The 22502-nt window shown below is 50.4% G+C and overlaps 8 protein-coding genes across 8 annotated transcripts; 2 read left to right on the top strand and 6 right to left on the bottom strand.

Moving 5' to 3' along the window:
- Positions 1–251: 251 nt before the first annotated feature.
- Positions 252–3540, bottom strand: TGAM01_v201833 (hypothetical protein; the record flags this gene model as incomplete). Its single annotated transcript, XM_018805971.1, has 5 exons — positions 252–1274; positions 1352–1779; positions 1856–2630; positions 2696–2965; positions 3040–3540. 5 exons carry the CDS (start codon positions 3538–3540, stop codon positions 252–254), a joined length of 2997 nt encoding a protein of 998 aa, XP_018660925.1.
- A 1524-nt stretch (positions 3541–5064) lies between these two features.
- Positions 5065–5530, bottom strand: TGAM01_v201832 (hypothetical protein; the record flags this gene model as incomplete). Its single annotated transcript, XM_018805970.1, has 2 exons — positions 5065–5423; positions 5512–5530. The coding sequence occupies 2 exons, from the start codon at positions 5528–5530 to the stop codon at positions 5065–5067; spliced, it is 378 nt and encodes a 125-aa protein (XP_018660924.1).
- A 3683-nt stretch (positions 5531–9213) lies between these two features.
- On the bottom strand, positions 9214–11832 carry TGAM01_v201831 (hypothetical protein; the record flags this gene model as incomplete). The annotated part of the gene is made up of 1 exon (XM_018805969.1): positions 9214–11832. The coding sequence occupies one exon, from the start codon at positions 11830–11832 to the stop codon at positions 9214–9216; it is 2619 nt and encodes an 872-aa protein (XP_018660923.1).
- Positions 11833–13100: 1268 nt separating this feature from the next.
- Positions 13101–14173, top strand: TGAM01_v201829 (hypothetical protein; the record flags this gene model as incomplete). Its single annotated transcript, XM_024548857.1, has 4 exons — positions 13101–13303; positions 13366–13394; positions 13455–13916; positions 13998–14173. 4 exons carry the CDS (start codon positions 13101–13103, stop codon positions 14171–14173), a joined length of 870 nt encoding a protein of 289 aa, XP_024406468.1.
- A 281-nt stretch (positions 14174–14454) lies between these two features.
- On the bottom strand, positions 14455–15002 carry TGAM01_v201830 (mediator-RNA polymerase II transcription subunit 21; the record flags this gene model as incomplete). Its single annotated transcript, XM_018805967.1, has 3 exons — positions 14455–14714; positions 14773–14884; positions 14961–15002. The coding sequence occupies 3 exons, from the start codon at positions 15000–15002 to the stop codon at positions 14455–14457; spliced, it is 414 nt and encodes a 137-aa protein (XP_018660921.1).
- Positions 15003–15412: 410 nt separating this feature from the next.
- Positions 15413–16734, top strand: TGAM01_v201828 (hypothetical protein; the record flags this gene model as incomplete). Its single annotated transcript, XM_018805966.1, has 3 exons — positions 15413–15872; positions 15929–16479; positions 16546–16734. The coding sequence occupies 3 exons, from the start codon at positions 15413–15415 to the stop codon at positions 16732–16734; spliced, it is 1200 nt and encodes a 399-aa protein (XP_018660920.1).
- Positions 16735–17015: 281 nt separating this feature from the next.
- Positions 17016–18399, bottom strand: TGAM01_v201827 (ribonuclease T2 family protein; the record flags this gene model as incomplete). Its single annotated transcript, XM_018805965.2, has 7 exons — positions 17016–17432; positions 17497–17734; positions 17801–17840; positions 17909–18002; positions 18088–18112; positions 18182–18239; positions 18303–18399. 7 exons carry the CDS (start codon positions 18397–18399, stop codon positions 17016–17018), a joined length of 969 nt encoding a protein of 322 aa, XP_018660919.2.
- A 1096-nt stretch (positions 18400–19495) lies between these two features.
- TGAM01_v201826 (hypothetical protein) lies at positions 19496–20164 on the bottom strand (the record flags this gene model as incomplete). Its single annotated transcript, XM_018805964.1, has 2 exons — positions 19496–19642; positions 19802–20164. 2 exons carry the CDS (start codon positions 20162–20164, stop codon positions 19496–19498), a joined length of 510 nt encoding a protein of 169 aa, XP_018660918.1.
- Positions 20165–22502: the final 2338 nt, after the last annotated feature.

The raw sequence follows: 22502 nt of genomic DNA, 5'->3' as shown, positions 1-22502 counted from the left end.
TAACAACACAAACACACACACACAAAGATGGAAAAAGCAAATTGAATGGAAAATGAAGAAAAGGAAAGGGAAAAACAAAACGCAAAAAATAGGACAGAACAGAGCAACAAGCAAGAAAAAAGAAAGAAAGAGAGGAACGCGCCAACATCTCCAGCAAAAGTGAAAGGCCAGAAAATGATGCAATCTTGGACGCTCCGGGGTATATCCAGCCGGGGGGGTATTCGCATGTAATGGGTCTAATTCGGCAAAGTCTAACGGAAAGGCCCAATGGGGGCGGGGTATCCTGAATTCATAGAGTGTGAAGTAGAAGGTCGCCCGCTATCACCGGACGCACGGGTAGTGTGGCGCGGAGTGATGGCGTCTTTGGAAAGGGGGATGGTTAACTTGCTCTCGAAGTGGTGGTTGCTGATAGGACGAGCCCAAGGGTTCTCATCGTCAGCCAGGTTGACACCACTGTCGTTCCAAGGGTTTCGATCGGCGTTGAAGCTACGTGTCGACTCGATCGAGATGAGCGACGACTTGGAGACGTTGGCAGAGCCCTTGAAGAAGCTGCCTGCGGCCGAGTGTGAGCTGTTCTTTCTGCGGTCCAAGAAGGAAGAGATGGACGTCATGCTCCCCGGGCGCCTGAGGCGATCAAGAATGCTGCTGCGTTCTCGGGCAATGTCTGCATTGAAAGCATTCTTGATGGGAGAGTCGCCGGCCGCCGAAGCGGGTGCGTGTTGAAGAAGCTTGGAATCGAAATACTGAAGCGTATCTTCAAACGAGTCGGACTTGGGACGAGGGATGGAGCCCTTGACGATATCAGCCTCGACGCCCGCAGTAGCAAACTGGGCGAGCAAGAAGTCGATTGCGTCTCGGAGACCTCCTGCATTGTTGCGCGTGAAGCCCCAGAGGAGAGTAGCGGTGGGGGAGCCATCTTCGGTGGTCTCCTCAGGGTTCTGATGAACAGTAACTTCCACCTCGTACTGACTCTTCAACTTGGGAACAAGATCATGGGCAAACTCAGGAGACTCCAGGAACTTGACCAACTTGGCGCTACGAGCAAGCACCAACTCATGCCTATCGGGGACCATGCCGAGGAACTCGTCAACGCAGTGAGGCACCTGCCACTGGGGACCAGTAACAGTGACCTCGTCACTCGCCTGCTCAGTGCTAGGAAAGTTGATCTTGCAGTTGTACTTTTGCTCAAGCTCGTCAATTTCTGAGAGGCGAGCAATTAGTTCGCGGTGGTACAATCGATCAACGCTAACAATCTGAGAGGTGTACTCGGAGTCCTGTTGTAGCATTCAGGTTAGTCGACGATCACTTTTGTCACCTTTGTCACCTTTGTGGGCTATTTGACAGCACTTACAGCTCGATCAACCATTTCAAGAATCTCGTTCTTGACAGCATCCAGATTCTGGGCATTGCGAGCCGGAGTGCGGCAAATGACATTGTCGACTTTGATGTCGTCATCTTCTCGTCCCATGCCACCTAGCATTTGCTCTTTAGTAACACTCTTATTGAAATAGATTGATGAATCATTGAATTGTTTACCTCTGTCCATGGCGTTTGAAAACTTGACAAAGACGGAATGCTTCTTCATGATACGCTGAATGTGCTGGCCACCAATGCCAATGATGCGCTTGTGGTACTGGTCCGGCACATGGAACGAGATAGACGCCGGCATCTCCTGCTCAACCAAGGTCAGACCTTGCTTCATGGATTCATAGGTGGCAGCCATGACGTCAATGTTAAAGTTGTATTCGTTGAAGCCGTCAAAGATGATCTGCACATTGCCTTGAAGAAGAGAAAATGTCTTGTTAGTTTCAAAACCGATTACAATACAATTCGATATTGGGTCGGGGTAACCTACTTTGTCCCATGATTTTATTGATCTTGCCATTCTTCTTACCGCTCACAAACTCCTTGTGCTCGTTGGCAAGCTCAATCTTGACACGGATTTGATAAGGAGCAATGGTTGCAAATTTCAACTCGGAGATGGCGGCCAGAGCAGACTTGACGGAGTCGTCGGCACCGGTGACGGTGAAAGACGCCTTATCAAAGGACACTTCTGCATCAGAGTTGGCGCAAATATCCGCGAGCATGGAGTGAATTTCGTGAGCGGCAGGGAGAGTCCTGTTCTCCGGCTGTTGAAGATACCATCCGGCGCCATAAAACTGGCCAGCCAGTGACATGAGCTCCCGGACGGTTCGTTCAACCGGCAGGCCCTCACTTCCGTGAACTCGGACGGCCGTGCGCTGGCACGCTAATTGAGGAAGCATAATATACGTTCCATTAGCCTCGAGAATCTTGCGGACCTTGTCCAAGCGGCCTAGGAGGATGTTGTCGAGTTTGGCGGCCGGGATGTTGACATCCTTGACAAAGAGGCGAATGCGAGAAACTGTCTCAAGAAGCTTCTGCTTGGCCAGCTCTAGGGCCTGATGAGAGTCTCCTGTGATGTAGACGTCTGCAGGTTCACGGCGATTCGCATTGGGTGGGCAGTAGCGATACATTTGCGAGAACAGAGGAGGGAAGTAGATGGCAGTCCCGGTTGAAGACTCAATGAGCTTGATGTTCTTGCGGTGTCGTCCGCAGACAAGTTGGTGAAGAGACGACTCGATTTTCAGACCATCCACCATGCGGCCAAGCTAAGATGACAAGCTATGTTAGAAAATGTAGTATGCAAAGGTATAAGTGGGACAGAGGTACGAACCAAGGTGTCAATCTGAACAAGCACTCGGGCCTTGGCGTGCTCGGACGACAAGATGTCGCCGTAGATGGCAACTCTCCAGCGCTGGTCCATTCGCATCTCGGAATCACCTAGCATTCCATCGACCATTGGGGTCAACTTGGGTCCCAACAGAAAGATGTCGACGCCGCAGTATTTCGAGATAAAATCCAGATTGTCCAGGACGGGCTTTTTGAGTACGCCAGCGGCCAGGTCACAGACCAAGTTTCCATCGATGTCAATTGTGATGCATCGCTGCAATTGAAAAAGGCGAGTTAGCACACTGGGAGTGTATCCAAGAGCGCCGGGAGGGGAAGGGTTGGGCATACCATGGAGATGGGGATCTCGTTCAAAATGGTCTCCCGGCTCTTGTTGACGAGCTCCGGGGATCCCGTCAGACCGACGGTGGTAATCTGCTGGCTCTTGCCATTCTTGGGGGTTGAGACGACGACTTGAGCTTCGATGGGCAGAGGGCCGCTGGACAAATCCCTGCAGAGCCTGCGCAGGTTTGCCAGGTTTTGGGCGTGGGCAGGGAGCTCAAAGATGTTGACATCGTCGGGAGCGTCCTCTGGGTGTGTCCATCTCAAGACGGCATCGGTGGTAGCGTGCAGAATGTCTTCGGTGTTGGGCCCAGCCAGGTCAGAGGCAAACGGGATGTTGAACGAGTAGTGTATCGTGGCGTCGGCGGCGGGAGACGTTAGAGGCAGGCCAGGCTGGGAGACGGATTTGGAGTGCTGGTTCAGGTTGTTCATGGGCACGCTGGGTCGTCCCATGCCAAAGTTTGGACTCATCCTCTCGGACCAGTGGCGCATATTCGCCAGCTTATTCATGATGTGCGTGAAGCAGCAAGGGCCGGGCTACAGGTCGAGTCGGGTCGGTTTGGCGATGGTGGGAGCAAGAGAGGAAAAGGCGGCCGGCGAGGTGGGAATCAGCAGGACGAGGCCTGGGGGTTTGGAAAATGCAAGGGGTATCGATCAGGGCACAGATAAGAAAAGAAAAAAGACAAGAGTCCAGCTGGGAGAAAGGAAGAAGAAGAAAAGAAAAGGAACAAGAGCCGGTTCACACAGGCCCTTTTCCAGCTATCTCGAGCGAGGTTGGAGAGCCAGAGGGGAGGTGGGAAGAGCAGATTGGAGAAGAGGGAACATGCAAGAAAAGAGGGTGGCCGCTGAGAGAGGCGGCCATGTTTTAGTCAGGCGAGGTTAGTGGTCAGTTGTGGTCAGTTGTGGGATTGTCGGGGGCCTGGACCGCGCTGAGCAGCCCCCGGTGGTACAAGTACCGGCTGGCGGACGTGGGAAGGTACCTCGATCCGACCAGCAGTTGAGTCTATTGTCTCAATCAATTCTCTCAACGATCCAGTCTCGAAACGCTCACTGAGAACAGGCTCTTCTCAACTCGATTCGGTTCAATTTAGAGCTTCAAATTCACTACAGAGATTATCACCACTAGAGACCTACGAATATTGAGGCAGCCCACGCAAGGACTGGCTCAAACAGGGCTGTGCCGTCTCCTTGTACGAGCATTACTACTACTACTAGTAGTAGTACCTTACCTATTACCTAAGGTAATGCTTGTATTGTGTACAGCACTCGCAGTACCACGACGATGAGGCGCTGCGGTAAAAGTGGTAAGACGATGCGAGCAAGCAACCAAGATCAGTCCTTTCTTGGTAGCATCTCTCTTCGTCTCATAGGCCACATGTCGGCTCACCAAATCCACCTTGTGCAAACTCGAGGGCCATGTCTGGGCACGGCAAAGCAAGGAACGGTGTTGCACAGCAGGATGCAGGCGCACAAATAAGGGATATACTGCCGCTGCAAGCATGTACACGATACGATACGATGGGCCAAGCAGGCCAGAGACGCAGCAGCGACAACAACAGCATCGCCTGCATTTGTGCGGCACGCAGCGCAGGCCTACAGGCAATATGAACTCAACTGTAAAAGGATGGGCCGCAATGCTGCATGAAGCTGCACCGCACCGGCACCACCCACACGGGCATATTCTGCTGCAATGTTACGGAGTCGCAGCGTGGCCTAAAGTGAGCACGAGCACCCTCTTGTGCATCAGCAACCCTCGCGAGCACTGATGAAGCCTTAGATAGCACAAACTCTACTAGCAGTAGACAGACAGCCTTCTATTTCTTTTGTGAGACGGATCAATATGCAGTGCACCGCACTCTGTATTACATGCTAAATCTGGTTGAATATACGCAGAGTCTTGAAAACTGCCGGGTATCGGCAAAGTACAGGTACGGACACCTTTGTACCGCTCAAGAGATCCAGAGAGACAATGACGGACCCAGCGTTGCGGGAGCAAAGCCTCAGCATGGCTCCGTGCACGCTAGGGTGGCATTTTTAGTGCCTCGAGTTCCGTTCTCCGGTGCGCTGCGTTCCTAGAGCCTGCTGGGCAAGACCTGCGGTGGGCCGCTGGCGCCAGGCACGCCAAGCGCTGGCCGGGGGTTCGTGCAGGCTGTCGGGCACAAGTACCGCGGGTGCGATTTGCGTATGAGGAAGAACTTGGAACGGAATGCTGCGCGCTTGCCTAGCAACGGCGCGCTGTCTCTGGAGCGTGAGAGGCCTGTCCCAAAATGGGAGATGATGGACAATAACAATGGACGTGCTGCCGTCGAACAAGACTAATACAGCCAGCAGTACGGTAGTCGAGGTCTCGGTACTTTGATGGCGGCTGGGGAGGATTTTAGACGCAGCCACCACTGGAGCGTGCTTTAGTGCGCGCAACCAGCAGTAGGCAGGTACGTACCTGTCTGGTGAGATTTGGTGGAAGATGAATTGAAAGCTTACCTGAGTCTTGTAGATCCATGTCGGGTCTTGTGCAAAGCAACAAGGCCGGCATCGTCTGTGCTCGGTGCTGCCAGCAGATACGACACGCTTCCCTCTTTTGCCCCCAAACAGTGGCTCACAGCAGCTCACAGCATGGCTAGGCGTTTCCCGTGCTGGTAACTCCAATGCATGTCAGTGCTGCTAAGATATCTCTGGGTTAGCGACTGCTAAGGCATGCGGGCTAGCACAAGCTGCTGCAGACATTGCAGTCCGCGGCCGTTACTGGCTGAGGCCACGCCAGGCCCTGCGGCACCGCTCATCTGCAGAGCCAACGAGATGCCGTGGTCAGCAGAATGGCTTTGCTGCGAAACCTTAGCTGGATGCACCCCTAACCCGTTTCTGCACTTGTTTGTTTGTCTGGCTGGCTATTCACCAGAAGCCATTGCGAGGGCCATAAGCGCGATGGAGTATCCTCGACTTTCTTGCTCTGGATACCTACTATACTAGATACGAAGACATCGGCACACAGAGAGTTTAATCTCTCACTCTTTCTCCATCACTCGTACTTCGGCCTTCTCTTGGCTTCTTTTCCTTCTAGCGTTTTGTAAGAGCAAAGATCAGATTCTCTGCTGCCAGGCTAACCACCAGCCCAAGCCCACTCTCCCTCTCACGAACCCACTCGCTACCACAATAAGGCACAAAGGCTCGCGATCCCGGACTCCACCGTCGTGTCCACTCCCTACCATAGCCTGGCTTGGCCTGGCCGGGACTATCCATGCTGCTCTCCGTGGCACACGCAAGCTCTGCAGCCCTCATCCACTGAGCCACTTGGGATCACCACTGCTGAACGAAAGCGAGAGTAGGGGATACTGCTTGGACATATGCCTAGGTACGCACTTGTGTCGATATCAGCTTGTACAACAAACAGCGCGCATACAAATGAATCTTGCTGCCGTCTCCTACTCCTGCCATTGCTAGGGCGTTGCTAGCTAGGATTGGACTGGCATTTATCTCTCGGTGATGCCAGGATCGACAGCCAGATCTTCAGGTTCAGCGACGAATGCAGTGGGTCCGCCCTCCAGAAGAACAGCAAATCATGACGATGGCCGTATTATACGAATAACGTGCCAAGTGTGTGAGCATGTGCGAGAGAGGGGCGCACATCAACCAAGCTTTTTCCCTTTTGCTTGATGAAACGAGAGGGCTCATTCACTCAAGCGAGGCTTTGTGCCGATTCCATTATACGAGCAGGCTCGGGTCGGTGCCCCGGGAATTGGCATGCTCCGGTCGGTGTTCGATTCTGTCTAGATGAATCAAGGAGGGAACCCTGCTAGCACGGCTGCCAGGTACAACTCCAAAGCCGGCCGTCGTGAGGCTCATAGGGCACGCTACATACCAGGATACCCAGTTACTGCTTCTATGCTCAAAGAGCCACCCAACCACCATACGCAAATCTACCCAGGTAGCACAGCGGCGGTGCTGTGGTCACCCGTTGTTGGTGGCAAGTGGCCCCCCAATTTCTTGCACGAGCAGAGGCTGGCGGGACTGACATGCGTCTTCCACCTCTCCCTCCATCTGGCTTAGCCCGCTACCAAATATGCCGTGTCTCAAATTGAGCACAAAAGGTTACTGCCGCCACCGTGATACCCTCTACGAATTTCAGGCCGTGTGCCAGTTGCACTCATTTTATTGATTCGGACGGCTACCACCCTAGCCTGCTTAATCGAACCAACTACACGGACTTACGCAAGATAATGAGCGTCTGCCCCAGGCTGCTGACCTGGAACTGTAACAGCCTCAAGATAAGGTCGTTGATTACGTCTGGAATGGCTGTGTGTTCTGTAACACCATTGTCCAATCACGTCCTATTTGAAAAGTGATGGGCCGGGTGCTACCAACACAGAAACATAAAATAATAAAGAGAAAAGAAAAGAGAGAAAAAATCTCAAGCTTTTCTGAAACACTCGAGTCCCGTCGGCTTTTCCCTATTCTGTCGCCCCAACTCCGCCGTCCGTTCAGCTCAACTAGGTTCTGCGCCAGCAAAGGCCAGCCGAAAGCACCGACTTTGGGGCCTCCATTCCATTCCGCCAATCCGGTACGCATGGGGTCGCGTTTGAAGTGGACACGATCGTTTGATCAGAATTGAGAAGCAGAGAAGGAAGACGTCAGTGCTTCAATCGCCCACACCAGTGCTGGTATCAAGAAAGCATTATTCATACTGCCGTCTATAAATCACATCGTCTCAACCTGTCCAACAACACAAAAGGAAGACTAGGGATTGCCCCTCCGTTGATACTCCAAACGGGACCAGGTCCTTTTGACCCGTCCTCGAACCTTTCCGCCTTTGCTGTCTGTGATTTTAAACCACAAAAAGGGTGTCCCGTCTTATCCGGTGCCCGGACACTTGCAGCTAACACGCAAAATAACCTCCTACGTACATGCTCTAGCGCAACAATCTGCCGGAACCCTCCCCTCTGCAATGTGCAGTGGCTTCTTTCCCCACAGAATGCCGACAGACCACAGGGACGGCGGAGAAGAGGAAACAAGAGAGTAAAGAGGCTGTGCTGGTTTCGTTCATATACCTACAGTAAGTAGTACTAGTGAGAGGCACGCATGTAGCCGGCGGACGACTTCATGCCGACACGGGCCGAGTTAGGAAGAGCTCAAAGCTCCTTTCTTTTTTCCTTGTCCACATGTCCTTGATGACCTCATGGCGTTTGTTGTCGAGCTCTGATCTCCGTCATGGCTAACCCAGCCAACCAACTCATCCTTTATATGCACGAAGCACCAATAAACCGACTCTATGAAATATGTTAGTTACTCATCGTATCTCAATCTGGACCATACATTATCGTCGACGGCCCTCCTATTCCCGTCGGGTTCTCGGGTTGTGATCCGGGTCGTACATACATGTGTATAACCCACTGCGAATGCGCCTGGGGTACGTCTTGGCTCGTGATAGCCACGCACAAGTATTGCTACCTCTGCCGCCCAAGGCTCAATGTCCCAGATCCCTGACTCGCCTCTGTTTCTAGTATGTCGCGCAGGAAAGCCACCCATAGTCTAGCAAAAACAAAACATGGCGATTCTTGCTCCAAGTCAGGGGCAAACTACCTACAGGATCGCCACACTAATTCATGCTATGGGAGTGAGAGAAAAGCTTGTAACTTGTCCGAAAGCAAGCCGGGGTGAACTCAAAATAGAAAAACAAACATGAGAAGTGACTGTTGTGGATGTTGATCAAATGCTGCTTGTTTCTATCATTGGCTAACAATATGTCTGGCATGAATGTAGACGCCTCCGGGTGGCTAGACTAGGTAGTTTATGGCGCAATGCAGTGAATCGATGTTTGAGAACATATTCCATGCTATTGTAATATCAATTATGAACTCTCTCATATATTTTCCGACATCTTCAATAGCCCTATTACAGAAAAGGGTAACTGCTCAAGTAACCTATTCACAGCCTCAATGATGCCACTATCCACCTTTATTATCTTGAGCATTCAATCCCCTATATCCTTTTTATACCAGTGATCTTTTCGTGCCAGATGCCAAATGCCAAATGCCTGATGCCTGATGCCAGATGCCAGATGCCAGATGCCTTGTTCCTTATTCCATTGTGCTTGGTTCCAGCTGCCTTTTCCGAAAACGTAGTCTTACAAGATCTTATACAAACGCAACATAAAAACAAAAAAAAAAGAGGCGGTTTTGTAGCCGCTCCTTACCGATAAACCTCTCTTCTGACGTCATCCACGTACACGATTTCCCGGGTTGCTGCTCGAGGCTGCTCAATAAAGGCAATCTCATTGGATCCCCTTGCAGGTGCTGGAGGTCCCTGGAATCGCTCGGGGGGCCGCACGCTGTATTCTCTGTGAACAGTCGGATGTCGCTGCATGGGACTGCCAAGATATTCTCTGACATACGGCTGAGGGCCTTCTGGGCGGCGACTATCATAGCGGAGAGTCGAAGCAGAAGTCGCTTCTCTGCCGCTAGCATCGGGGTGTATGCTGTGCATACGATAATATGGCTGGCCAGTAGGTTCGAGCCGCACTCGGTCGGACGCCTGATAGCCAACTGGTCGCGAAGCATACTCTATGGGCCGTTCCTCGACGATTCTGCGGTCATGAGGTCCCGAGAGTTGAATATAGCCTCTTTGCTGTAACTGATGTTCGCGATACTGACCATCCCTATGATCGTAAGGAGACTCGGGTGGCTGTGATACATATACTCTATTGACGGGATCGTAGACGGACAGAGGTCTTGTGTATACCACACCACTTTCGTTGTATGGTACTCCAGCTCCAGGGTGACCTGACAAGGGCTGGGTAGGTGGTAGTCTCTCATAGATTACCTCTGGTTCTCCAGATCGGGGCAAGGGGGCAACAGATTGCCGCGCAGAGGAAAGCGCAGGCTCGATGTACTCTCGTCCGTATGAATCTACCATAACCCGTGTTGGTGGCCGGGGAGGAACTATGAAAGACTCACCCTCTGGCCGTACGCTCGCGCGTGGGGCTTCAAGAGGCTCATGATAGACGCGTGCGGGTTCTCGATATGGGCCTTCCGAGATGACGTATGGCTCTCTAACAATCGTCCCATGCCTTGCTCTATCCAAAGCATCCGTCTCACGGGCGTACTCCCGGCGTACGTAGTGCTCGCCTGAATGAGGCAGACGTATGAAGCCCTCACCAGACGCAAGACGGTCATCAATGAAATCTCTGTCATAGTTGAGAGCAGCAGCGGGCTCTGTGGCCTGAGCATGGCGAAGAATGATTCGCCTAGGCTCGGGAGCCTGGTAAGTTACGGGAGCTCGCTCGCCTCGATATACTTGTGATGGCTGCCGCTCATAGGAAGCATTTGATGGAGGCTGAATATGTCTCGGCTCAGGTCGTTCAGATTCATTAGCATGTACTTGAGATTGTCTCTGTCGTTTGCTGGGTCTGGTGTACGCTGGAGCGGTCACGGGCGATTGTGAACGAGGCTCAACTTTGATACGAGGGCTGGCCTCGGCCTCTGGCGCTTGCCGTTCGACCTTTCTCTTCTTCTTCTTCTTTCTCTGATCAGCTTCTTTCGTACCCTGAGAAGAGCTATCGGAGACAGCAGCAGCAGGAGCTTCATTCCTAAGAGCTGCCACCTGCGCTTGCGCTGGCACAGCTAGAGGTGCGGGTACGACTGTTTCGGCGACGGGGGTTTGCACGTTGACTACAGTCAAGGGTGCGATTTTTGCCGGCTGCGGAGCAATAGGTACCAAGTCATGGTTTCGAATCAAGGGGGGGAGTGGCTGCCCGGACTGATTCTGAGCAGGCTCAGGAACGCTGTTTTCAGGACCTTGGTGGCCTCTTTCAGCTGTCCGGTTGGCCTCTGCACCAGTAGCGATGGCAGCAATAGCTGGAGCATGGGGAGCTGGTAGGCTGCCACTATCGACATGCAAGTGATGAAGGCCAGGAACCTGTTGCTTTTCTGGCCTACTAGGAGTAGCGTTTGCCACAGGGCCAGGAGCCTGGTAGAAGGGTTGGGATGAAGAACCTGCGGCTGGGTAGTCTCTCGCAGTAGCAGCCACATGGCTTCCACTGTTGATGGTTTGACGAGGCCCTGATTGAGATTCCCTGCGGCCGTCAACCATCATCATCCCCTCATCAGTCGAGCGGCGCACACGTGAAGTTAGGTTAGAGTCAGGCGTCTCATGTTGTGAGGAGTAGTAAGTTCTATCGTCGAAAGAATCACTTGCAGAATTAGCAGTCAAGCCCCTATTGGCGGCAAAAGGTGTAGCAGAGGCCTGGACAAGGGTCAGAGCCTTGGCGAGGACATCAGACAGATCAAATTCGATGACGGGCTCTGCGTGCCTCGTGTTTCGATGGTTCTCAAGTTCTTCTCTTAGGGCACGTTCAAGCCTTTGTCTCTGCAGCTGGATTTCAGCCCTAACAAGTTCGTCAGATTTTTCAAGAAAAATGGGATTGATCTGCGTCGTCGCGGCCCCGACCCCAACACCAGCCCCAGCCCCAAATGGTCTTGGGATTTCAGAATCAGCCGGTTTAGCACCAGCATCCGCTAGATGCGGCGGCAAAGAAGGGTTCTGCTTCTGAGTACTTGTAAAAGACGGCTTTGGAGCTTGTGACTTTGCGTCTACTTCACCGGGTTCTGACGGCGCTCTCGTGGCCTTGGACGAGAGAGCTACGTTCCCTTGAATCTTGATCGTTGGGTGCTCTCCAGAGAGCACAGCATCGCGAAATCGCAGAATCTTTTCGTACTCTGCAATCTCCTTTGCTTCCTTCTCTGTCAGCTTGGTTGGCGCAATGGCATTTGCCTGGTGGGCAGCGGCCAGGCCATTTTCTCTAGAACTCATGGCAAATAATGGCCTTCTGTGTTAGCATTGACGGGAATGCCGCGTCAACAATGCGCGGTGAGATACGCGAAGGGAAAAAAGCGCTGCGCGTGTCGTTGGAGAAACAGCTCTTTGTAGAAGCTACAGAAGCGCCTTGGCAGAAGAATCAATCAGCGGTTGCTTCCACGATGCACCGCTCATAATGGGTGATCGATGTGTGCTGATGTCTGGAGTAGCAGCGACAGCCTCGAGGCTCAGGAGGCTAGTAGTTTGAGGCAACTTTAGCTAAAATAATTTGGGCGGTGACAGGGCTCTTTGGGCAGAATTTCAAAAGTGGGTCATGTGCCCCTGTAGGCGCTGGTCAGTAGCGCTATAATTTGCATCTATGCATCTCTCACTTCAAACGTTCACAACGCTCACGCTCCCTCGTGTTTAGTCACCATTACGCACTGTTTGTAATCTTCATACTTGGCCTACACATAAAAGAGAGATATAACGCATATTGAGTTCTATCTACAAAAGATGATTTACTTGTGATGCAAGTGCATATCACGCAGCCACTTTGTTGAAAGAAACATGCGGAGTTCACAGCTCGGTATTCAGGAGCTATCCAAATAAAGCAAGCATTGGGAAGTGATCTGATACGGTACAGTACGGTACCTGTGATGTGCCATGACATATACTCGATGTAAACTTCTCTTGGAAGAGTATTTCTTCCAAAAACGAACCATATTGAAACGTTCTTGTTTGTTGCCAGTATACTTTAGTACTGCCCATCTGTCAGATACCACACGCACCCAGCTTCCACGTAGAAACCGCCGACCACGTGGCGCAAGTTTTCGAGCATGCGCAATTATTTTGTAAGCCATCCGGAGTCTCAATACTCCTCTTATGAGTATCTCCGCAATATTCCAGTCAAGGCTTCAGTTTCCCGGTTCCAAAGCCGATAACTTTCAATGACTAAGCGACAAAGTTGTAGTCGTCTTCACCACAGTACAGTAGATGTTGGTAAATTGTTGAAATAAGAATTCATAATTTCAAGCCGCTCACATTAGTTTACTATAAATCATTCATCTTTAAAGAGATACTTTCTTTCCATAGCACCTATTCTTGCTGTGAAGATGAAATATACAGCAGCTTAGACACAGTCTCTGCTCGGCGACCTCCGCCACTCAAATTAGTGTAGTAGCAGCTAGCAATCATTAGCACCACTCTAGTCCATGCCGGTGTAGGAGTCATCATACTTGGCATAAATATCTGTTTCTTTAATTCAACACACCTTCGACCGGATGCGCATGTACAGGCTCCCCATCTCATTAGCTCTTCAATCCACAAATAATCTTCGCCAGACACTTAGTAAGAGACATATTGGGTTTCGCCCGCAGCCATCTCTTAGTACAACCTTGCGTGCACTCTACGCATTTCCCAGCTCTTTGCCTCTCACAATGACGGTCCCTAATGGCACCAAGGCCGGTAAACCGGTACTTTTTTTGTGAGTGAATTATTCATAAACCGCAACGAAGAAAATTGAAAATAGATCTAACAATATTCTAGCGACATTGACAACTGTCTCTATTCAAGGAGTATGAACAAACGGCCTTCTCGTTCCTCATGATTCAGCCCATATTCTAACCAAGCCTTAGGCACCAAAGTACAAGATCTCATGGCTGAGCTGATTGACAAGTACTTCGAAGAGCATCTCAGCCTACCCTTTGACGAGGCCGTCAAACTTCACCAAGAATACTACAAGAACTATGGACTGGCTATTGAAGGGTTGGTTCGTCACCACCAGATTGACCCCTTGGAGTACAACGCCAAGGTCGACGACGCTCTGCCCCTGGAGGGTATCATCAAGCCCAACCCAGAATTGCGTCAACTGCTCGAGGATATCGACAGGAGCAAGGTGAGGGTGTGGCTTCTCACCAATGCCTACGTCAATCACGGAAAACGAGTCGTGAAATTGCTCGGCATCGATGATCAGTTTGAAGGTCTCACGTTTTGCGATTACGCCGAAATACCCTTGGTCTGCAAGCCTCATGAAGACATGTATAAGAAGGCCATGAAGCACGCTGGAGTGGACCAAGTGGAAGACTGCTTTTTCGTTGGTAAGATTGTCTCTTTCTTCCTTGAGCCCTCCCACTGCTGCTCAAAACTTGGAAGAATAAACTCACTGATTCTGCTTATAGACGATAGCTACGCCAATTGTGCCGCCGCAAAGAAATTGGGCTGGACGGCAGCGCACCTGGTGGAGGAAGACGTTCCGGCTCCGAAGATTCAAGCGTCGCAGTATCAGATTCGCCACCTACGCGAGCTGCGACAAGTCTATCCCCAGTTTTTCAAGAGCACTTTTGTCGATTCCTGAAGAACTCAAAGAGCACCGATCTAGACTTGGTGATATGCGCATTATACACCCTACAATGACGAGAAACTCCTTTGATAGCCACATAGACATGTTCAATACATATAGATACCTTAGAACTAGGGGAGAAGAACACTCTCTGATCCGCTTGTTTCCCAAAATCTATTGTGTGGTATTGTAAAAGACAACTGCCGAAGCCCAGAAGATTAACCCAAACGCCTCGCTATGCAAATAAAGTAGATTGATGAGCCTCTACACGCGCGAAATAGAAGCACACGCACAGCTCACGGCCGTCGTAAGGTGCGAATGATTGCGTCAAGCTCGGTCAGTATGTTGTCCCTCTCCTTCAGTGCTTCCACCCGCTGCGTCTTAGCTGTCTTCAGATCTTCCTCGAGATCCCTGATATGGCGCTCCTGATCTTCTTGACTGTTATCGAGTCCGGGCAGTGTAGAGATGAGGACTTCAATTTGCTGCTCTTTGACAATCAAGTCGCGCGACAGCTCGACCATGCCGGCTCGAAAGTCTTGGGGAGGGAGTGCGTCCACTATAGGAATTCCATCAGCGACGTGATCACACGAGGTGCCATCAGATGATGTTTATACCTTCTCTTGGCACTTGCTCCTTGGGTTCGCGGATCTTGTCTTTCGGGCCTAGCGTCTGGAGGTCGTGGTGGACGTGGACGAAGTGCAGGGCAGCAACGAGCTGCTGAGCAAACTGGAGATGATTTACCGTCAGTAAGCAGAGCTCTCAATGCGCATCGCCATTAAAAATGTTTTGGAAAATATTATACTTGATCGACTGCATCTTGCAGCTGCGTGAGTCGGTCACCCATCCCGTTTGATTAGATTTAGAAGCTGAAGATGAAAATCGCCTAGAGTAGCTGCGCGATGCGATGCGATGCGATGCGACAAAGAGTTCCAATACTGTGCGGAAGACAGTGTAATCTGACGTAGCAGCAGCGCTGGAGAATCGCCGGAAATCGGGGAATAAACGATCCGGCGCAACCAGTGAGACCAAAGTGAACACATTGCTATCTGTCCATTTGGCAGCGCCAGTGACTTTCCAAGATGCCACTTTATAATACAGCGTAAAGGTCCGCTCGACAGCTTTGCGGTCGTGCGTCTTTCACTCAAACTTTTCTTGATTTTTTCTCCTTCGCCTGCGATCGTGTCCCCTCAACGAATCGACTCTGCTTTACTTTCTTTGATCGTTTCTTAATATCCTCCAGCACAACGAATAGCTATGGCTGCGCCGCCGCCGCAAGGCCCGCCTCCAGGCGCAATGCCCATGGGAATGCCCATGCCTGGCCCAGGTTTCATGGGACAGCCACCCACTCCCGAGCAGATCCAGCAGATCCAGCAGCGGATTGCTGAAGATGCCGCAAAGGCGGGCATGACGGTGCCTCAATTCATCGAGCACATCAAGCAGCAGCAGATGGCGCGCATGCGCGCGATGCAAATGCAACAGGCCGCTGCGCAGCAACAGGCGCAGCAGCAAGGAGGAGGACATGAGGGCCACAACCACCCTCATCCTCATCCTCACCCTCACCCTCAGCAGGGCCAGCCGCAACAGGGTCAGCCTCAGCCCATCACTCCAGGCCCGCCGAATCCCAAGGGACTGGCTGTTGCCAAGTTCTTGCGCAGCCAGGACCTGAAGCCACGTACCTCGATTCTGAATGGCGAGCGCAAAGACATGTTCAAGGGTTTGTAATCAGATTTCTTCTCCATGCAGTCTTGATATGACTAACCGAAACCACAGTCAAGCGTGCCTTGCGAGCGCTGCAGTCTCCTGCTTATGAAAAGGCTCGAAAGAAGAATCCTCTGCTGCCAGAAATCACCGACCGGGCGTCTCTAGAGAACACCTTTAAGCTGCTGCCTCTCAGCATGCTTGCGCTAAGAGTCACCAAGCTCGAGCTACAGCCCGGTCCCAACGGCAAGAAGCCCAAGCGTGTCAAGGGCCAGTGGAACGTCAGGATAGAGCAGCAGCAAGAGGCCAAGGAGGACATGTATTACGTGTGGCTTTGGGAGGGCAGCCAGGTCAAGCGCCAACTGTATGCCGCCCTGGCTCTGGTCATCATCTTCATCGTTGTGCTGTACCCTCTGTGGCCGTTGAAGCTGCGACAGGGCGTTTACTACCTGAGCTGGGGCATGCTTGGTCTTCTTGGTCTCTTCTTCGCTATGGCTATCTTCCGTGTTATCCTGTTCTGCATTACATACTTTGCTGTGCCTCCTGGTCTCTGGCTGTATCCCAACCTCTGGGAAGATGTCTCTTTTATGGACAGTTTCCGACCAGTTTGGGCTTGGCATGAGGTAAGCTACTCTCTTCTCATTCCGACACACACAAAAAATAACAGCGTCTAACCCCCTTATTCCCAGACTGAGAAGCCAAAGAAGAAGAAGAAGTCAAAGGCTGTTGCAACAAACTCTGTCATGGCCGCGGCTACTGGACAAATCGCACCGACTACTGCAACGACAACAGGCACCGACACACAGCTTGACGTTGCTCCCCAGCAGCAAAAGGCTTACGAGGCCCCTAAGGTGGAGGAATTAGCGGACGATGAATGAAGAGAAGAAATGTGTATTTGTAGAAAAGGGCTGGGATGGGTTGCGCTCGTTGAGAGAGCGTGGCGTGTATTGGAGCTTTATCATCAGTACAACTGCTCGCGGTGTGAGATGAGGGCAGGAAGAGTAGCAAAAAGGGATTTCATTGGCAGTTAAGAGTCTATTCCATGATGCTCTAATATGGAGCAGGCGTTTGTACGATTTATCTATGGACAGGGTCATCATTTTTCTTCATTTCATTCTTCTTCTATTCCGTGTCTTTTGTTCTTACTCCCAGCCCTGTTCTATTTCGTCTCACTACCCGGAGCGCGCTCATAATACCAAATGGCGCCCGGAGTCTTGGCACAACTTGTCAGCGAACCGCCGGCAATATCAGCAGGCACTCGCAGGGCCTGGTTCTGCTGGGGAGCGCCATAGACGTGATAGTAGTACCACACCTCGTTCAGCTGCGTGCCGCCGTTGTCACGAGAACCCTTGCCGGCTTTTGTCTCGTTGTACTTGGGACCGCCGCAGCCGAGGTAGGGAATTACGCCGTACTCGCGGGTCAGCGCGGCTTGAATGTGAGAAAGTGTGTAGGAGGTCCTGTTGGAGGGGTGGATGTTGGAGGCGGAGAGCCAGCGCCAGGTGGGGAGGGTCTTGTAGTAAGAAATGACGGTCTCGTAGAATTGGAAGAGGTCGTCGTATTCGCTGGCTTTGGGTCCCTGTATGATATTATTGTCAGCTGGAGGATTGGTATATATGGACGGGTCGTAAGGAGAGTCATACGTAGCACTCCTTTTGAAAGGTAGAGTAGCAGGTGGCGTGCTTGGAGAACTCGTGAGCCCACAGCTCCCAGCTAGGAGCGCCCTGGTTGACCCAGTACTTCTTCATGTAAGCGAGGAGGTCCATCTTTCCGTATGGCTCGAAGAAGGTCTCGATCGAGGGACCGGTGTACGGAGGGACGGGAGTTCCATGAGGAGTGCCGTCGGTTGTGTTGGGAGCAGGGTGAGGGTCATATTGGCGGCTATATAATAAATGAAAGGATTAATACATGTGCCAATCGTAATTCTTGAGGGCCAGCAGGGCATACCTTAGGTCGCAGTACTGAGTGTAGCTTCCATTGCAAAAATCTGGTCAAGCTGTTAGCTCCTGGAGCTTCACAATTGGCGAAAGAGATGCGTATAGCGGCGAATCATACCGGGCCATAATCCATGAATTGTCCATGTGTTTTCGGGGTATCTCTGTCCTTGGCTTTCGAAGCCGGACTGAGTATCCCAGAACTGGGTTTGGAGCTGCAATTCCAATCAGTCAATATCCTTAGCAGTTAAGCTATGTAGAGTTGATGTTTGGGTGTAATCGTAAATCGCTGATACGCACCACTAAACCTCCAAATGTCTCGACGCTAGAAGTATGATTATTATAAAATTTCTAATTTCGAAGGTTTGAGTTTATGTTTTGTCCTGTTACATACCAGCAGGTGTCCACCTTTCCGGGGACAGCGCCTTTGGAGCAAGACAGGACAGGGTCAGCTGTGCGCAGTCAGTTTTCAGTAACAGTAAACTTAACGGGCAATAGAGCTTATGAATACATACCCAATGCACAAGTGTGATTGTCGGACGTGATGCCGGGATACAGGCCAGCAGCAGCAAGCTGGGCGCCAGCAAGCACGGCAATGGTGTTGCGATGCATAACTTCGAGCTGTGGGATGTCGGTTCTCAATTCTTTAGGCCAAACCTAGAACGAGCTACGATCTGGAACTAAAAAGAGGCAGACAAGAGGGAAAAGAAGAAGAAGAAGATCAGCGTCTGCAGCTCAGGCGCACCCATGGCTTTATATGTAGGCTCTCCCTTGTTGGAGGGATGCACCTCTCCAGATTATATACAGGACAAGGCCTGCAGCTCCTATGCCTATAATTGACGCCCGTTCCCACCGCCATCCTTGTCAGTCGGTATAGAGGGCGAACAAACAAGAGAAAATCGCTTCAAAATGCCCTTTTTGACATGCCGTATTGAGCAAGGCCTGCTCTTGTCTACCAGGCACGGTGCCGAGACCCTAGTTGAGAGGGCAAAGAAGCGGCGAATAAGAGCGATTCTGCGTATGCGCGGACAGGGATTGTTTTCAATGACGGCGTCCTCCGGTAGAGGATCTTTTTTTTTCGTCTCGGAACTTTTGATAGCTTGACGCGCCACCAACGGAGCATGTGCAAGATTGTCTCTCATTCAAAGCCTTGGCTTGTTTGCGCTTAGATCAATTCCATTGAGGCTGCATATACATAATGTGAATGGACAGCTCTTCGTGCTGCTCAGTTAAAATATATAGGTAGATAAACGCTGTGACCATCTTATTCTATCATTTAATAGGTTGTTAGTGATATACATCTTGTATCAAATTAAGAATAATTCAAGCTTAAAAACAAAAATCGTACACACTGTCTGTCTATTCAGACTCTCTGAAAAAGAGAACCAGCCTTCCTCTATTCTCTCACCGAAAGTCGAAAACGGGAAGAGAATCTCAACCGTTGCCAGTCCCAAAATCTCATCGACCAGCTACAGGTTAATCGTGCATTAGCCTATAACACGCGGTTACATGCATTCCTACACCCACGTGGCATCGCAAAAGTGACCTTGGAGACTTGCTATTCGTTGGAAATCGCCAAATCCGTGTCCAAAAAAAAAAAAAAAAAAAACGCCAAGTCTGTCTTATTCATGAATACCTATGTATTATACAATTCCTTCGCTAAAACGATTTCTCCCATCTAATGCTGGTTGGCGTCGTGATCCTCTCGTCATAGCTGAAGCGTCTTATAGAAGAATGTGCCATCTTTTAAACCTCCTGCCGGGCTCATGCCGTATCCTGGGACTTTTCCAAGCTCGGTGTAACCAAGAGTCTTGAAAACGGCCTCTGCCTGGCTGCCGCTCTCGGTGTCAAGCAGCTAATAAGACAAGTTAGTGTCGTGTCATCATGCCAATGCGTGCTGTTCTTTGAAGCTCTTCTGGGGGACAGTGATGGATGAGAATACAAGATAGCTGATGCCTACCAGTAACGTTCTACCACGATTCAAAGCTTGCGCTTCTATCGCGTTCATCAATACCTTCGCGCCACCTTTGCCTCGATGTGACTTATGCACAAGGAGATTTTCTACAAAGCCTCGGAACGAGCCCGTCTCTGAATATGGCATCCATAGCATGACGACTCCTTTGATTTCTGGGCCTCTGATGGCGCCGTTTGGATCGAGGTCGCTCACCAGAAGCAGCATCACCCTCTTCTCTCCATTTGTCTCCCCAATGCGTTCTTTCCACCAAGCTAGCAGCTTCTCGTGTGACAGCGGCAGCAGAAAGGTGGCGATTGTGTGATCATGTGTGATACATGAAGCATGAAGCGCCGCGAGGTAAGGAACGAGATGAGAGTGCGCTGATAGCTCGAAGGGAACGATGATGCCCGGCGTAGAGGACATTTTATAAGTTGATGAATCGAATGGAGTATGACACTGGAAAGAGAAGGGAGATATTAAGGGGAAAATGTAACTGAGTGTGAACAATAAAAAAGCTCAAAGTTTCAATGGAAGACGAAGACGAATATGTAGGTAAATATGCTTTTTGCTTTCTGGAGCTGACGGAGATGAGACTCAACGCCCTGCAGAAGTATGGCGGTGAAAAGGTTAAAAAGAGAAAAAAGTTTTCCTAGCAATCTCGTCAACCTTAAACCTCATGCAGTGAAACATGAACGTTGAATATTCTTCGCTTTGAAACAACTCTTTCTTCGCATATTTCGCTAAAAATAAGAACTCACGGCACGAAAGGAATCCAAAAAGGGATATAGATATCAGTGAAAATTGGGCGAACCTACATGTATCTAACACTGATGTCACAGTGTTCAACTGCTTTCAGGTATATTTTAAGCTGAGAGAAGGATGCCCATTAAGCTCAGCAGCAATGAAACTGGAGCGAAAGATGCTCTCTTGATGTATCAGAATATATATCGATAAATATCTCTCAAGCTCGATCCAGCCTATGAGCGATTTGACGTGTCCCTGTTATTCTGCTTGTTGGAGGCAATTGCAATCTTCGAGCCCCCGGCAAGCGAGAATTTCTCAGTGCACAGCAGCATCGTCATCGTGCCTGTACCTTACATGGGATGGCACCTAGCTTGAGGCTAATTAGCGAAGTTGGAGCGTCCTGCAGCGCCGAGGTGCCGTAATGGGAGGCCTGAGGGCGCGCTAATGCCTGTCGCCTCAAGGGGCCTAGAGCCTGACGGTCGCTATAACGATGAATGGATGGATGTTTTGCAGGTCGGTCCAACCTCATCCGAGTTCATGTTGTCATCTGATGTTTGATACCATCATCACCATCATCTTCTGCCTTGCCTGGCTCGTTTACCACCATCTGCAAGAATAAGCATGACGTAAAACTTCCTTGCTCTTATGAATCAAATCGCGCAGAGGCTGGTAGTAATTTTTCTACAGGGAATCTAAATTCGGTGCATCGACTCCTCGTCGCCTGCATCAGACTATTAAAGTCTCATACGTGCATTCTCCTGCTTTCTCTAATTTCTCTCTAGCCAACATTCTGCCAACTTATTTTGGGTGTGACAGTTTTATATAATCAGTTAATACTCAAAATTGTTGTTTTCACCGCAAATATATGTTGGTTTTCTGTCTCCGACTTGTAGCAAGGTCTGGTCGAGCACTTATACGAACCAGGCACCGGCCATAGGTAGCCAGACCTCTGCTGTGTACATATTTTCATCTTTCGCAGAGCCTAAGGAAAAATGCCTCAGGCTTTTCACCGTGCCATATGCCTAGGATCAGTTGCACCCATACAATAACATGATATCTTTGTGCGGTCGTAAAAGGGTTTTCACAAACCAGTGTCATTGTTGATGAAGCAGCTAATACTCCTGTTTTTGCCTCATGGCATTTGACAGAGGAGGTGTCAACAGTTTTCGCGGCTGAAACTCTATAAAGATTACTACTGCCTCTTTGAACATGATGGAAATGATGTTCCATTCGAGGCACCAGTAATGCCATAGGACTACCTACCAACCCTTATTTTGCCACAGAGACATAGCAGTTTACATATTCCTGGCCTTGCTACTGGGGTATCTTGATACTGGAACAGACTGACCCCAATGTGTCCTTCTGTAAAGTACATGTAAATGAGGCTTAGAATTGGACGATGACCATCAATGGCCAATTCAAGACTTAATGAAGTATACTGTTTAGAGCTAGTATATAAAAGCTCCGAAACTTTCGAGGACTGATAGCTGAATGATCAAGTACGTGTAGTATGGGGATCATATGAATCTAGCTGATATTGGCCAGTTGCGCTGCACGTGATGATGAGGTGCCGTATTTCCATCGTTTCCTCTTTACAACTCCAATCCTCATCTCTATATCTTGCACTTGACCATTCCGCCTCTCAGAACTAGAAAAAGTGAGTGGAGTGCAAAGGCCAGCGGATAGGTACCTAGGCAATGGAAAGAAAATACAGTGTGTAATGTACAGTATCGTATTTATCGCGTGGTTTGTTCAAGCTCATGCTAACCATACTGCCAGGTGATAGTGCTGAAATAAGCCCGCCAAGCTATGGATACACGTACAGATAACTCCGTCTTCCGTACTGTACGCTTTACTTGTCATCAAAATCGCAGTGCCACTTGTCCAGGGTCCACGATTCCCCAAACCGATGCTCCAAATCCTGTTGCCTATACGCAAAGTGATGATGCACTATCGCTCCTGGAGCATCCCGGACCACGCTGGCCTGGCTCATGCAGTTGAAGCAGCTAACCAGCTT

The sequence above is a fragment of the Trichoderma gamsii genome (genome assembly GCF_001481775.2).
Source record: "Trichoderma gamsii strain T6085 chromosome Unknown Scaffold_4.2, whole genome shotgun sequence".
In the NCBI taxonomy this organism is placed as follows: Eukaryota; Fungi; Ascomycota; class Sordariomycetes; order Hypocreales; family Hypocreaceae; genus Trichoderma; species Trichoderma gamsii.
This window is presented reverse-complemented; position numbering and strand designations above follow the sequence as displayed.